At 39.9% G+C, this 16554-nt stretch overlaps 1 protein-coding gene and 1 pseudogene across 1 annotated transcript; one reads left to right on the forward strand and one right to left on the reverse strand.

Annotated features, from left to right (window-relative positions):
* Positions 1 to 661: 661 nt before the first annotated feature.
* gpank1 (G patch domain and ankyrin repeats 1) lies at positions 662 to 5221 on the forward strand. Its single transcript, XM_034231220.1, has 4 exons — positions 662 to 1090; positions 1172 to 1313; positions 1407 to 1482; positions 4373 to 5221. Exons 1-4 carry the CDS (start codon positions 662 to 664, stop codon positions 4812 to 4814), a joined length of 1089 nt encoding a protein of 362 aa, XP_034087111.1. The 3' UTR covers positions 4815 to 5221.
* Positions 5222 to 6464: 1243 nt separating this feature from the next.
* Positions 6465 to 15705, reverse strand: LOC117556149 (annotated as a pseudogene).
* Positions 15706 to 16554: the final 849 nt, after the last annotated feature.

The following is a 16554-nucleotide window of genomic DNA, read 5'->3' on the forward strand; positions in this document are numbered from 1 at the left end:
TTCAACTTCCAACAGAGAAGTGTAACATCCGGCCCGACAGGGGGCAGCACTTACCTTTAGTCCTGAAGCTAATGCTAATCTTCTGTTTACAAACAGGGGCACAAGAAGGTAGCTTTGTATTGTAAAATAAATAAGTCACTTCTGTGGTTTACGTCGTCATGTGGATAATGTTTTTAAAGCGAGGTAACGTTGGGTTATGATACCGAATCATGTGCCTTATCTCGTCTTGAGTTGTAAAGCTTAGTTGGTCTCAATTCTAAAATATACTGCTGAAGTTAAGCTAACTTTGCTAATGGTACAAACGGCTGGTTATCAACCCCTTCATTTTCAAAGAGATACATTGACGCACTGTAAATTATGTTAAATAACATGTGTGAGGTAGATTTCAGGATTAACCCAACAGATAACCACTTGCCCTGTAAATCAAAATAATGAACATAGCTACGTTAGCTTGCTAGCTTACTAGCTACATTGCTTACTGTCGTAGACTGTCTAGACTCGGTGTTAAGCAGTGTAAGATAATCATAATTAACTTCAGTATGTTGCTGGAGCATTGCAACGTTCCTTGTTCAAAAATAGCAGTCTATTGATCAGATTAACTTTCAGTAAAACAACTTCAACAACTGGTTAAACTTTAAACCTGAATCTAGAGTCTCTCCTAATGGCTGCTTTAGGCTTTAATCTTGCCAGCGGGCAAGATCTTTTCAGCATTGACACAACAGAACAATCCAGCTCTATAACAAACTGTGCCCTTAGTGGGGAAGAGGTCAGGCAGTTCTACGAAAATGTAATGAAAGATAGTCAAGGGCAAGACAAATCAAGGAGGAGAGCAACTAGCAAGGGTGATAATGGCAGAGAGACCAATAGAAGAGAGAGGAGGAGAACCAGGGCAGCAGAGATGCAGCAGGCTCAAACAGACTCTGTGGTTCATAGAGGGAATAGTAGTGAACGTGAAGGCAACACAAGAAGACATGTCATCTCAGAAAGGACCATGGAGCTCCTGGGGCTCAGGTTTCTGCGCTGTGCCAATGATGGCGACATCTCTGGCCTCAAAGACCTGCTCTCAAAGGGTGTTGACATCAACTTCCAGGTACAGTACTGACTTACTGCTTAGTGTGCTTTCACTTTCTGACCCTTTATTGGTTTTAAGTCCTGATGGTTTTCCCTTCAGGATACTTACTTTTGGACGGCAATGATGTGTGCAAGCTGGTCAGGACAAAGAGCAGCGGTGAGGCTGCTGCTGCAGAACGGAGCCGCCTGGGTCGGAGTGGTTGACACTCAGGGCAGGGATGCCAAAGACCTGGCGCTGGAAGGTATAACCATGCATTTATTAACATCTCTAAAGTCTGTTTTGTGTGTTTGTTTGTACAATGAAGTTGAACTCATTCATATCTGTTTTTCCCCAGCGGGCCACAATGAGTTATTGGAGGAGTTGGAGAGCTATGGGACAAGTGCAGAGAGAGACCCTCAATCTGATAGCAGGTTAGCACACACTGAGCGTTGCGGCTCTTCTAGAGCTGTGACCCCACATGAACCAACATAGCTTCTGTGTGAGCCCGACCCGAGCCTGAACCATGGCCGTTATGGGCCTATGCTAAATTTAATAAACTTGAATTACCTTAATTTTACATTGTTCATGACATTACACAGACTATGTTTTGCATTTAAAGGGGGCCTATCATGCAAAATGCACTTGTGTACGTCTTTTATACATGAATATGTGTCCCCGGTGTGTCAGGGAACTCACCAAGTGTCAGAAAACACAACCCTCTCTTTTTTCCTCCATACCCAAATCTCTAAAAGCGGGGCTGCAACAGAGCTGAAATAGATTTGAATTTTTATGACGTCAGAAAAAGGGGTGCTCCGCCTATATGGGCAACTCTCCACCTATCGAGTGAATGGGGGGTTGGGCCACGGCCATTGCCGCTCGAAAGTGCTGGAAACGCTGTAGTACATATGCCAGGCCTGTAAGTGGCGCTGTAGTCTGCCACAAAAGCAGCGAAGAACACTTCTCACAGAATCAGCCCTTGCAAAAACAGTGCTGGAAAAGAGCAAAATAAGGCATGGCTAAAATGCATGATCTGTTTGGTATTTTGAAAAAAAAACTTCACAGACATGTTTTATATAGGTATGGCCCTACAATATATTATTCAAATATAGCATGATAGGTCCACTTTAAAGAGAAGTCACCGGTAAACGTTTAATCTTTATTTAAATGAAATCTTTAAGAACTGTGACCAAGACCTGTACTGAGTTGGACTTTCTAGAGTTGATAAATAAACATAATTATCAGCTGACGTATATGTAGACACAAAGGTTAAAGTCAGGAGTGGCCCTTTGAACGTTTTACCATAAGGATGTTACAAGAAAACAAGTTTCACAAAACAGTCAAAGATGAACTAAATCGTTTGAACATCATTAAAGGCCTTGCACAACATGCACTGGTATTTCCACTTATTCAGGTTTATACAATCACTGCTTATATATAGACATTTTTATTCATTGATAAACCCCTTGAGATGCACTATCTAGTTTTCAAGGGGGTCCCGACAATAGCAACAACTTACAGACGTACATAAACAAAAAGACAAAATGCAAAACATGACACACAAGACAAACCACATAGTCTGTTAAGTAAAATTCAAGCAATGCATACAATCATTACAATTTGAGAGACAGTCGAGCAAATCAGTTTCATCAATATCAGTTTCATTAATAACAAGTACAGACCAGTTGAAAGTGAGATGATAATGCATGTTTAAACATACCCAATGATGCAAGAGATCTAATAGCAGCAGGTAAAGTCTGTTGGGGCTTTGAAAATGAACACTCTTCTGCCAATCAATTTTTTTGCAGAGGGGACAGAGAAATAAATCTGAACAGAATGATTGAACTTGAATGAACTTGATGATTTGGCGAGTAGGGTACAAAATACTGCTTTTAAATAAGGGGGATAGTTAAGATAAATGCATTTAAATATCAGCTGAAGCCAATGTGTGTGTCTTCTTACATTTAAAGAAGGCCATTTAAGTTAGTTATACATTGTGCAGTGATGTGTACGAAAAGGACAACCAAGAACAAATCTGCATAGTCTGTTGTAGGCTATGTTGAGTGGAGCAAGATCTGATTTATATGCATTTTGGTAGACAACATCACAATAGTCCATAATCGGAAGAATAAGTTGAGAAGCAATTCTCTTCCGGACACTGAGCGTAAAACAATTGCGAGAGTGGTGTAAAATACAGATTCCGTAATTGACTTTTTGTATTACATGCTTTATATGTAGTTTAAATGAAAGTTCAGAGTCTAGCCATACACCAAGATATTTAAAGCTATCAACTTTATGCAGAGAAGTGCCATCCTTACATGTTATTGCTACATTAGGTTTGGATTTGAGCTTCTGCCTGGTACCAAAGACCATGGTATAAGATTTTGTTTTGTTAAGCAGTAGTTTATTGTGTGATAGCCAGTCCTGTAAGATATTAAAATCCGATTGAAGAGAGATCTGAATTTGTGAAAAATCAGATTTGGATGTATATATGACAGTGTCTTCAGCATAAAGGTGAGTACAACACTTAATGAGACAAGAAGATAAATCATTTATGTAAATAGAAAACAGAAGTGGGCCCAGAGTTGATCCTTGGGGTACACCCTTTTGTTGGATCAACAGGTCAGACTGTTTTCCATTAACAACCACACATTGCTTTCTACTGTGAAGGTACGAGTTAAACCATAACACTGTATTATTAGAAAGGCCAATGTCGTGAAGTTTAGGCTTAGGTTGGGCTGAGCCAAAACATGCTACATACTTCTTTGCACATTTGATATCACATATTATCTTCACAAGTGATAGTTTTAGAAGTCCACTGAGACAAATGTAACATTTGTGATATTGGGCTATATAAATAAATATTGATTGATTGATTGATACTTTTTGTTGTTGTAATGGGTAAGCTAGGATTCACCAAAGTCACACAAAAAAAACTAACCAATCCAGGAAGCGGTAAAAACAGTGTTTGTCAATGGAGTCTGGTGGCTTTCAAGAGAGTCTAGGTACCAGGCTTCAGTTCCAGATTTGAGATTATTCTAAATATAGAGTCTACTTAAACTGATGTAAAATTTTTTACGGTGGCTAAATAATTGTTTTGTTGCTGCCCCTATCCTCAGAAGTGTATTCCTTTGCTTCTTGCTGGTACTCCTTCCTTTTCTTTCCACATACTTTTCCTTCAACAACCGTACTTCAAAAAAATCCAAACTGTCTCTTAAATGCACATATAGACACCTGGCTATTGTTTTAAGACATAAATCAAAGTAGTGAATCTGTTTCTTTAATACATTTCCTCTCATTGTCTCCTCCTCTGTTCGCCCCCAGTGCCTCCCAGCCTCAGTGGTGCGGTGTGTGTTGTAGCGAGTACAGCAGCAGCCTGTCGTCACATCTATCCTCCACTCTTCATCTGTTCAGTCTGCGGCGTGCTCCCCCCACACCCTACTACTGCCTCCCCCCCTCCAGCAACAGCTACAAGATGATGGTTCGCTGCGGCTGGGAACCGGGGACAGGGCTGGGGCCGGAGGGCGAGGGGCCCAAACAACCAGTGCCAACGGTGCTGAAAAGAGACCAGGAAGGCCTGGGATATGGACACATGAAAAGAGCCAAAGTGACTCACTTCCAACCCAGGGACTCTGCCGCAGTGAAACGACCATCACAGGAGAAACAGGAAGGCAGAGGCAAAGGAGAGAGGAAGGAAGATAGTAGGAGAAAAGAACAAAGAGACAAGACCTGGGAAAGAGATTTCCGTGCCTCTTTTTATCTTTGACACCTGCTCAAAGTGACTTTTCAAAATGTTTTCTTTTCCAGACGCTTCTAAAAGTATCTCTAAAACATTAAACAGATCTTTTATGAAGAGGTGTGTTATTAGCTGTGAACAGCAGCTCTGTAGGAGGCTGGACATTTGAGATGGAAGTCAAGTGAGTGAACGCATGATGAGAGGATGCAGTGGCGTACGTTGTCACAGAGTGCAGGTGTGTGTAAAGGTGCTTGGAGGTGTTTTTCCACTTTGACTCTACCTCAGACCTGTTTCCGTATTGTGCAACGACCAAATATGGCATTGATTTATCTTCATGATTTTGATTTATTCCATGTTTCATACGGTTTTCATTTATTTAATATACATCCACTCATTACGGTTCATTAACCAGGAAAATAAATGTCTTTAATATAAAAGAGCTGTTTTATTTTGCTTTCCTTTACTGCCATTGGCAAGCAATTCATATTACAGGACAACATCACTTTGAGATTTGGCTCCACTTGACCAACATGCACATATAGATGAATTAACACCTAACTTGAGTAGAACATACATAAACCTACATGACATTACAAACAAAAATATAACTAACCTGTAGCAAAACATGTCCATCTCCACTTACAAATAATCAGTTGAAGTTGTAGGTGGGCAGTCGACTTTAATCATGTCAAATGTTTCCACAATCTTAGAATAACCCTCATCCAATTAGAAGTAATTCATGTTTCCTTTCATGTAGAGTTTCTATCAGTAGTTTTTTGTACATACAGCAGTTATTAGTTAGATATTTGAAATGTATGTAGTTATCTCTCTTGAGCAGCAGAAGTCATGGTGTTAAAGGGTGTCCTTCAGATGGCCATGATTCTTGTATGTTATGCAACTAAACAAACCAACAGTGCACTCTCCCTTAGTAGGAGCTCGTGGTACCTTCTCACCCAATGTAACACACCTGCAGCCTTGACCATGTGACTGGCGGGTCACATGCTTGTGTTTATCTGCAGTTTCAACATAGTAACACTATCTGGGTATTTAATTAAAAGCTGCACTCCTGTCTAATTGTATGTGTTAGGGTTTAAAGTGTTTTGAAGTCTCTATTTAAATAGGCACAACTCAAGCCAAAGGGGGTCATCAGAGCTGCAAAACGCTCCCCCAACCCCGACAATACAATATTAGACAAACCATATAATGTGTAATACAACACGTCAATGATATTTTTATAACCCAATATCACAAATTACAATCTCTATCTGGATAGTTGACAAAAACATTGGTTCTTGAAAAACTTGCTTCGGATAAGGAAAACCCACTAACAAAAGCCCACTGAGTCATCAGAAAGGTGAGGTGATGACTTTGTGGTAGTCATTCAACTGACTTGAGTATTTACGGGATATTGCAATGTATTGCATCATGTGTTTTTTTATTTTTAGGAATTTTACTTTGTTGTTCGGATACTTTATGCATTTTAAAAACATGGAGTGATATGGCCTCCCCCCAAATTTCATACACATCAAATCAAAATTGTATGTGTGACAGTAGAGATGAGTATACGTTAGACTTGGGATCCACTGGTGATTAAACAAAATGTAACATATCAAGATTCACAAATCTTACATCAGCCGCTATATCTATCTAGAGATGTGACCAAAACACAAGAAAGCCCCCAAAGGTACCACCAGTTTTTATTGATTAAGCTGCATGTAGCTTTGATAAAAGCATTTTAACAATAAGATAACATAAGAAAATAAATCCATGTTAATGTGTCATTATGCCTCCTTGACATTTTTCAGACATTTTGTTTTATGAGTTTACAATTTTTTTACTTTTTAGTTTCATTGTCAAATCTGGTTGAGTTTGATTTGTAATCATGACACAAAATGTTATTAATTAGTGTTTCGACAATACATATTTTTCCTGTCAAACATTTCCATCACTTATGAACGTCTTCAATTATTAAAGTCAGGGTCTATCACAATGTCACATCAGATTACACATTTTTATAAACTTTAAGCAGCATTTTTTATTACTAAATGATACATTTAGAGCAGGGGTGCCCAACCTTTTTTGAACCGAGAGCTACTTTTAAAGTTGCCAGTCTGCCGAGATCTACCAGTCCAAATAGAGAGGCGTAGCCATTACTGATAGCCTACTGCCAGGTAAATACACACTTCTACTTGTATAAAACTGACCTTTGTACGATTAATACTTCATAAAATACTGCAGATCCTTTATCTTACCTCTTTCTAATCTACACACATACAAGTATTTAACTGAAGTTACACAACAGTGTTGTTGATACAGAGTTGGAGTTTATTCACACGTCACATACTACAGTGGGTAATGTTTTCAAGAAACATTGAACAGTGCTGCCACATATGACACAGGAACAAAAGAAAATATTCTGAACCCTTTCTTTGCCATTATATAAAAATAGTGTTGCTACAAAAGTATAAATTAGGCTTACTAATAAGACAACTCAGATCTGAAGCTACACAATAAAAAAGACAAAATTAATAGAATCAAACCCTTTTTTTGTTGCATTTTAGTAGATTATAAAAAGAAATGCCTTTAAAATAGGATGCAAGCAACACTAGTTTCTTAACCTGAATTGATAATAGATTATAATCAATTTAAGTTTGCATTCTTATACCATTTTGTACAATAATTATAAATGAATAAGTTCAAACAAACTCAAACTTACAGCTGATTAATAACTGTATATAACTTGAGTTTTTATCATATCAAAAACCTGTTGAAAATGCTACTGTTATTTTTATTACGCATCGGCAGCCTCCAGGAATGCTTCTTTCACAACTTCGCCGTCTTTGAAAGACTTCATGTGTTTCTCAAGAACGTGACTGACACGATAAGATGCTCTGGTAGCAGCCTTGCTCTTGTTGTTGGGCCTGGTGAAAATGGACTGCTGTGCATTTAGCTGTCCTTTCAGGCCCCTCCCCTTTTGGGAGCGTAGGGCAGAATTAGGAGGGAATTCCGTCTCGTAGCGTTTGTGCACTGTTTTGAAATGCCGCTCCTAAATTACCCTTCTTCGATAAAGCCACGCTCGCATTGAAGATGAGACAGATGGACTTTGAATTGGAATAGATACAAAAATAATCATCCTCCCACTCGGAGTGAAAATTATATATGTTTTGCTTCTGCCATAATTGCGGTCTTGTGTGTGTGCGGACTGTCACTCCTGGTGTTGACACGGACAACGTTAGTAGGGGTGGGCGGATCGATCCCAAAATATCGATACCTCCGATATTACGTTACGTTTCAAAATATCGATACTAGAGCCAATAGGATCGATACTGTTATACTTTTTTTCTCGTCTCCTCTACTCGTCAATTTCTTCAAAAAACTATGTGCAGACGAACACAAGTATATGCTCTTTTCTTCTCTCTCCACTGCTGTCCTCTTCTCCTCGAGGCTCCCTGCCTGAACGCCGATTATCAAGCTGACTGACAGCAGCCAGCAGGGCAGGACAGCAGCAGCCAGCGACTCGCGAGTGCAACACACACACGCGCATGATGGCTGAGAGAAAGAGCAGCGTTGTGTGGAGCAATTTCACAACTGGCCATTAAAACTTAGCGAACTGTGATGTGTGCAAGAAGACAGTTCGCTACTTTGGCCACTTTGTATTGTTATTTTTCATGTTTGCACTTTAAATTTGCAAAAGTAAAACGTGTATTTGTCTATAAAAACTGTCCTGTCTTTATTCATGAAAATGAATTCAGATTTAGTCTATTTATGATGATTTCAGTTCAAAAATCATGTCATGCAGCTCTCCCCTATATGAAAGTACATAAGACGCTTTTCATTAAAAAAAAGTATCGGTATCGATATCGGTATCGGCGATACAAGCCCTGAAATACTTGGTATCGGATCGAATCCAGATTTTGTGGTATCGCCCACCCCTAAACGTTAGCGAACTAGTGCACTGCCCACTGCCCACCAGCCACGCCCCGACACATGGGGTCACGCCGGCCAATCACAAAGCTTTGATGCGTTCAAGTGCATTATTCTGGCACAGGAAGATTATGTTATAGGACATTAACGATAAAACTGAATATTGTTGTTCTATTTTTAGACACATCTCGCGATCGACTGGGAATCTCCCCGCGAGCGACTGGTTGGGCACCCTTGATTTAGAGGATAGTTCAGCTCTTCTAGTTGTCGGCATTTCCTGAGGCGATTTAACGTATCACCAGCTTGAGCTTGATCGGTTTCAGAGGTCCAACCAGACCATCTGGGTCCATTATCAAAGGGATCTATGAAATACAAATACAACATTTGAAACACGTGCTCTCTCTCTGCCAGCAAATCCAACTTGTCAAGTGTATTGAGCAATCATGTAGTAAGCATTTAAAAAGTAACCACCTCCGTCTCCTCGCAGACGGAGAAGCTGTAGTTCTGCAGAACTTCCACCATGGCCAGTTTAATCAAAACCAGAGCAAAACGCATCCCTATGCAGTTCCTCGGCCCGAGCCCAAATGGCAGGTAGGTGTACGGGTTGATGCTCTGCTTGTTCTGTTTACTGAATCTTGAATAAAAAGCAACATAGAAAAGAAAATGTAACTTTTACACACATATGTTTCACAGGATTGTACAAATGAAGTTTCTCAAGATTCACGTTCAAGTGAAGAAATATTTATACATAAAGTAATTTAATTGAGAAAGACACTTAAAGTATACATATCTACACATTTACAATACACATTTCACCTTATACATACATGTATAGTACACACTCAGGAACACTGGCATCTACCTGTCGGGTCGGAACTCCTCGGGCTCGGGCCACAGCTCGGGGTCGCGGTGCAGAGCGTAGACTGGGACCATCACGAGCATGTCCTTAGGGATTGTGATGCCACTGATCTTTACAGTTTCTTTGGCAATCCGTTCAAGACGTCCAGCTGGAGGGTAGAGCCTATTGTCAAACGATTACTGACTGTCTTTTTTCAGTGTTAAATATTTTGAAAATCTACAGACTTGTCTTGTACCCAAATGTCTATTCTTGAAATACATCAATGTTGTTTCAATGGCAAGGTAGCAACTCAAAAGAACAAGTTGGTTCTGACTTTCTTTTATAATTATAATATGGACATTTGTGTTATGTGTGTTAATTATTTGGTGCATGATCAAATGCCTGTAAATCTAATGAGATTCCCGACAACCTCAGCTATTCTTCATTTTTAGTGCTCATTAGCAAATATTAGCATGTCAGCAAGCTATAATAATGGTAGTAACATTGCTAAACATTAGCATGTTAACTTAATTCTTATGCTTAGCATGTTGTGAACAGCTAGTATAAGAAAAAGCTCTTTACCTCAGACACTCATTGACGACATTGTCTAGGTAGCCTACTCCATCTGCATCAGCTCTTCATATTGGACAGAACCCTGCAGAGATACAAATCATGCTTACACTAAACACAATTCGAGATTTTGAAAACTTCAATTTAATCAATTACATGAAGTGCAGAGAATGACTCCTGTACCAGAAACCTCTGCTTTACCTTTTTAGGGAAAGTGGAATCTATCTCTTCTTGCAGGCGTTTCATGACTTCAGGATTTCTTGCCAAACTGTAGGCCAAGGCAACGAGAGTGAGGGCACTCGTCTCGTAACCAGCAAACATAAACATTGTGGCTTGAGAAACAATCTCATGATCAGTGAGACCTGTCAGGGTGGACGAGATGCATGAAGAGGGATGAAGAGGAAAAGAGGCCTTAAAACCTTTTGTGTGAATACAGGTGTGTGAATACAGGTGAGTGAATGTAATACCTTTATTCTGCTTTTCTTTCTTGGCTTCACTGGCAGTCTGAGAGTTGATCATATGTTGAAGCAAATCTACATTCTGAAAACAGGAAAGATACATGCTCTCCAACATGTGTTTGATAGTATGTTGTATGACAGCACAGTGGACCATGACAATCCGCCATCCACAGATTGGGTTTCTATGGTAAACATTTGTTGTTGTTGTTGTTGTTGGAATATCCTGAGTCAAAGATGTGTGTGTACTGAAGATGTGGTGTATTACTGTCATTTTTCATCAACTCCCTTGATTGACGAAGTTTATTGTAATACGATGAAATGCTCTAAAAGACAAAAACAAAATGGAGTTTTTTATCGTTTTGTCCAGACCTGGTGTGAGCTCCTGTCTCGTTCTTCTCTGACCTTCCCCAGAAGAGTATTAAAGAATTGAGTAGAAGACTTTGGAAACAAGGAGACCCCAAGCCGCTCCATGAGAGGAAGAAGAACAGGGAAAAACCCTGAGAAGAGAAAGAGGGTTAGTTATTATGATCTTAGTCACGAACATAGCTGTTTACATCAACATAAAGAATTAAAAGGTGTCATTGAAAAGCAGTGGATACCTTGGAAGATGAAAAGAAGTGGGTTGAATTTAAAGAGCTTCGAGGCGTGTTTGATGTGGGGATGTGAGGGGTTGTTTATTGAGTCCACATCCACACTGAATGCACAGCTGGCCATCACATCCATACTGTAGGCTCCAAAGAAGCTGGACATACAAATAATGATATAATTGATTATTGGTTGAAACCGTTGAAACCAGTTGCCACATAGAAAATAATGTACTTGATAATAATTAAGCTCCTGTCAGCTGTTAACTTAGCTTAGCACGAATACTGGAAAAAGAGGGACACAACACCTAAGCTCAACAATATACAGCCACTTTGGTTATCATGTGACCATCTTGTCACATTTAACCATTTCACATTTCACCGCATTACTCACTCTTTTACTGTTATGACTTCATTATCGCACGCCTTGGACTGCAGGCTGGTTGTGAGTTTGCTGGAATGATGTTTCATGAGGCTAAACATCTGAGACCAAGGAAAAAGTGTAAAAATGAGAGTGAAGTTAGTATACTGTGGAGATGAATTGGTACTATAGAGTCGTCCTCCATTTTTAATCATTCAAAATATGACTTTTACAACTTGTGAAGATCCAAAAATCATACTTCTTTTATACGGCCAGAGGTGAAAGAGGGAGTGAGGATGTGACGAATCCGTCTCCATTCGTCGTCCTCAACAATAGAGATAGCGTCATAAAGGTCCCCATTCAGACGAAAGTTCTGAAGTTTGTTAGAAACACACCACAACAATCTTTTTTATTTTCTGAGGACACCCCAGAGATATATCTATAATTTTTTTGTAAAAGCAAGAAATCTGTTCCCCAATAAAGAGGTGCTCAAGGAGATGGACTCGTTTGATTTACCCTCAGTTATCTTGTTCATATAAGAGATATACTTTGAACTATGCACTGTAGTCTAACAACACAATTAAAGCCATTAGAATTGCTTTTTTTTGTAAAGTGGTAAGTTGACATTCCCCCCCCCCCCCTGCCAATCCTCATGTCCTCACTGATTTCAAAATCAAACAACTTCAATTTGAAGACAGCTTTAGTCTGCTAAAATTGATGATCAAAGGATATTGTGTCACTCTTCAGTGTCTTATTTACAGCAATCCTTTATATTTTCTATATAGTGTTATGTATATCCTCACCTTGGTAAAGTAGGTGAAGCACTCCTTCACGATGATGGCTTTCACCATGTCGGGGTCCATCACTGCCAGCACGGGCTTCCTGAACTCGTATGATCTAGATATTTAAACAAACACATTTAAATGTTGGGCATTCATTGTTAAACTCTTGTTGCTATAGCAGGAGAATATCTGCTGTCACTACAGCAAACAATGTTATTTGCATTGGACTTTAAAACTGAAAAGCAATTAACAAAAAAAAGGCTTTATGGACTCACCCCCATATTTTTCCATACTTATTAGCACACTCGATGTCATTTTAGTTTAAATATTGAAGTTAAAAGCATCAATCTGGTGCACTTTGAGAGCAAAATTAAGAGATCTATGGATACATCTCTCAACACCCATTTGAAACAGAACTGTAAGCAGATTTACTTTTTCTTATATTTTACAAATCACTCCCCTTTTAAACTGTATTCTTGTTTTACTATCATATAGTATTTCATAACTGTTTTTCATTAATTCTCTCTGGCTGTCCATCTCATAATGTTCACATAGAAACTAGCTGTCAATAGGAATATCATTCAGAAGAATTATAAATTCATGCAAAAATCTGTCACAAAAAGAGGTTGCACATTTAAATTCAGGTGTTGTTATGGCAACGTTAGTGGCCAAACAGCCACATTTACTGCTGAAAATACGTTCAAACATGCTGTCAGCACGTAAAGCAGTGGAAACTATGCCACCATTTCAGCTGACTTTTTCTCAGAAATACTGTCACACAGTGGCGTAGCCAGGAATTATTGTGTGGGTGGGCCTGGAGAAATGTAGGTGGGCCAGGGGGAGACATATTAAGCGTGGGGTCTGAGCTGAAACTTCATTAATGATTTTTGAATGCACTAATAGAACATAAGCATAAATTAGCAGTGAAAACAAAAAACATAGGCACGGCGGCCTCAGAATGTGTGTAAAACTGACATCCACATAGGGTACACAACGGTACTACTACTTTTATCGATAGCGCTTATGCTTATGCTCCAGGTTCAGTACCAACCACATCATAAAGTACGCGGACGATACAACAGTGGTGGGACTCATCAGGGACAACAACGAACAGGCCTACAGGGAGGAGGTGAAACATCTGACAGACTGGTGTAACACCAACAACCTGATCCTGAATGTCGATAAAACAAAAGAGATCATTGTCGACTTCAGGAACAAAAAGCACCGTCACCCACCACTCCACATCAACGGCACAGCAGTGAAGACTACAGACAGCACCAAGTTCCTGGGGCTGCATATCACAAGCAGTCTGACCTGGTCCACTCACACGACATCACTATTTAAGAAGGCACAGCAGCGCCTACACTTCCTGCACAGCTCCCCCCTCCCATCCTCACCACGTTCTACAGAGGAACCATAGAGAGCGTGCTGACCAGCGGCATCTCCATCTGGTCGAGAGACTGCAACGCCAAAGACTGGAAGTCTCTGCAGAGAGTGGTCAGGACAGCAGAGAAGATCATCGGAGTTTCTCTCCCTCCCATCAGAGACACCGCTCAGAAACGCTCCCTGACAAAAGCCCAGAACATGTTTAAAGACCCCACTCATCCTCACCATGCTCTGTTCTCCCTGCTGCACTCCGGCAAGAGGTTCTGCAGCATTAAGAGCAGAACAGTCAGATTCTGTAATGGCTTTTTCCCCCATGCCATCAGACTGCTGAACAGCAAGTAGACCAGTGACACAGAGATTACATTACGCTGTGTAAAGCGCACATATTTTCTATATAGTATGTCTATTTTATTTAGTCTTTATATTTTAAACACACACTTTGTCTTTAATTTTATCAGCACCACGTCACTATTATTTATTTATATGTACAATTTTAGCAAGTTTTTATATTGTCCTGTTCCTGTAAGCCAGTACAACGAAATTTCGTTTTAATAGTAGGCCTACACTCTGTGTCTTGTTGAAATGACAATAAAGTATGTCTGTCTTATCGATCCGGTCCTTTAACATTACTTTTATCGGTTCTTTTGGAGAAAAAAACAAGGTAAACTAACTAAAAAAAATTGTGAACAAAACTAACATTGCTTTTTATTTCAATTAAATACATAATATTTCACATCAAAAGAAACAACAATGTTTTAACAAATCGTATTAAATAATCTGATGACAGAACTGTAAACAGAATAGCTGAAACTTTAACAAAATAAATAACTCAGTTACCTCTAATCATTAACCCATGTTTGTATAATGTAGTTAACTCCGTGTGTTGCTGCTAGCATACATAACATACCTGACGTGGAAAAGTTACTCGTGGGGCTACAGAGCTACTAGAAAGACAGTCGAACCCGGTGCATTCCTCCGTCTGAATGTGGAGCACTTTTGCTAAATGTTTAGACAAATTGCTCGTGTTACCGCCCTTACATGCTAAACTCGTATTCCACTTTTGGTAACGAGTATTGTCCACATCGACACGGCTATAGTTTAACCACACCTCGGAGCGCGTTCTCTCCGCCATCTCCTCGGTGTGTGTGTGTGTTGCTGCATGTAGCAGCTGCGTGTGTGTAAACTGCCCCGCCCCCTCGCTCAGTCACTCACGGCAAAAGTTACTTTACTTACTATAAAAACTCACGGTAAAAAAATGCACTCCCTATTCCATTGTCATGAAGGTGGAATCTAACTATATCCAGAATAAGTTTTATTGGATCCAGGCTAGAAACATGTTTATTTTTGCTGTAAAATTGGGCATTTTAACATGGGGGTCTATGGGAATTGCTCCTTTTTGCATCCATCCCCTGTCGGCCACTAGATGAACTGCAGTTTGTGGCACTTCCTTCTGGGCTTCCCGGCTCTGCGCTATGATGCGCTGATTGGCTGTGGGTGGGCCAGACGTGCATGTGGGTGGGCCCAGGCCCAGGCCCACCCACAGCTACGCCACTGCTGTCACATAACATCCATATATTTCAGTGCTAGGTTGATGCTTAGCTAAGCTAACTATGAAACACTTTAACTGACAGGACTCAGGATCAACTGTGTACTGTGTACTGTGAGGTAGCTTCTAGCTTCATGTCGAACAGTAAGTCAACATTTTCCAGAGAGCTTTCTTTTAAATCACCAGGTAACGCTAACAACATTACATTTAGATTGTATGACAAAGTGTTTATTTAATATCTCTGTCGTCTTTTTTAAGAACAAAAAATCTTATGTCCATCTTCAAAAACTCTGAGTCCGACTGACAGTTTAAACATTGTCACAGCTCACAGGATAGACCTGTCAGCCAATAAGACAGATGTTTATTTCCATTCAACTCCCTGGTTGGTCTGGTGTCTTGCCTCTGTTGCATTCACTGAACACGGGAAATTACATTCCTGCCGTCCTATCATGATGAGGTTCTGGTAAAACATGGTTAATGTATTATATTGAGGGAGAATTGTCCGGGGCTACAGAGAAAAACATTTGGGGCTTTAGCCAGGCGATGCCACTGGGCGGTCCTGTATAATAACGTCATATTAAATGCAGTCATTTGGTCTTTAGCAACAGCTTGTGAGAGCAGTGCATTCATCGGTGTTTGTTTTAATGCTGCCAGTTTGTGGACGGCCTGTGTGTTGATGGGACTTCTCATGCTCCCTAAATGTTTCCCCTGCCTTTCGCCAGTTGTTAAACCCTGCTTTCACAAAACTCGCACCCCTGATCTTGTCTGCACTGACAAGCTTCTTTTCTATAGCAGAGCAACAGAAGAAGCACACTGCATTATCACTTTCTCTTATATAGTGAAGCTTTTTATAGACTGCTTACACTAAAATGCTAACTCAAAAATAAATAAAACTTTTGTATTGATTTGTTTAGTGAACTTTTTGGCGTTGCAGTTACAACTCTCCGCCAACAGATGGGGGTGCTGCAGCCCTCTCAGCACCCCCCTCCTGCGTCCCTGCACACCTGAGTATATGCCTGGACTTGTCTTTGTGTTATCAGATTGCACATTTATATTTATAATTAAAGTAATTTGACTGTCACAAACATATCACAGTACGTTTGTTTAGATACATAAAGGAAATAATGTCTTTAATGGCTTGGTTGTCAAAGACAATTTCCTGTGTCTTTAATGGCTTGGTTGTATTGCTTCTGTAACACAAGCAATACAATTATTAGAGCCCTAAAATAGCTGCGTCACAGACGACAGAGATAATAATACCTGTTATTTAATAATGGTGTTTATTTTCTTTCTGTTAATGATTCACATAACAGTGCGTGTA

The sequence above is a fragment of the Gymnodraco acuticeps genome, unplaced genomic scaffold (assembly GCF_902827175.1).
Source record: "Gymnodraco acuticeps unplaced genomic scaffold, fGymAcu1.1, whole genome shotgun sequence".
NCBI classification, from domain to species: Eukaryota; Metazoa; Chordata; class Actinopteri; order Perciformes; family Bathydraconidae; genus Gymnodraco; species Gymnodraco acuticeps.

Coding starts and splice junctions, on each gene's coding strand:
- gpank1 (XM_034231220.1), top strand. CDS start 662: ATGGCTGCTTTAGGCTTTAATCTTGCCAGCGGGCAAGATCTTTTCAGC. Junction 1,314..1,406: donor CAAAGACCTGGCGCTGGAAG/GTATAACCATGC, acceptor GTTTTTCCCCAG/CGGGCCACAATGAGTTATTG. Junction 1,483..4,372: donor GACCCTCAATCTGATAGCAG/GTTAGCACACAC, acceptor GTTCGCCCCCAG/TGCCTCCCAGCCTCAGTGGT.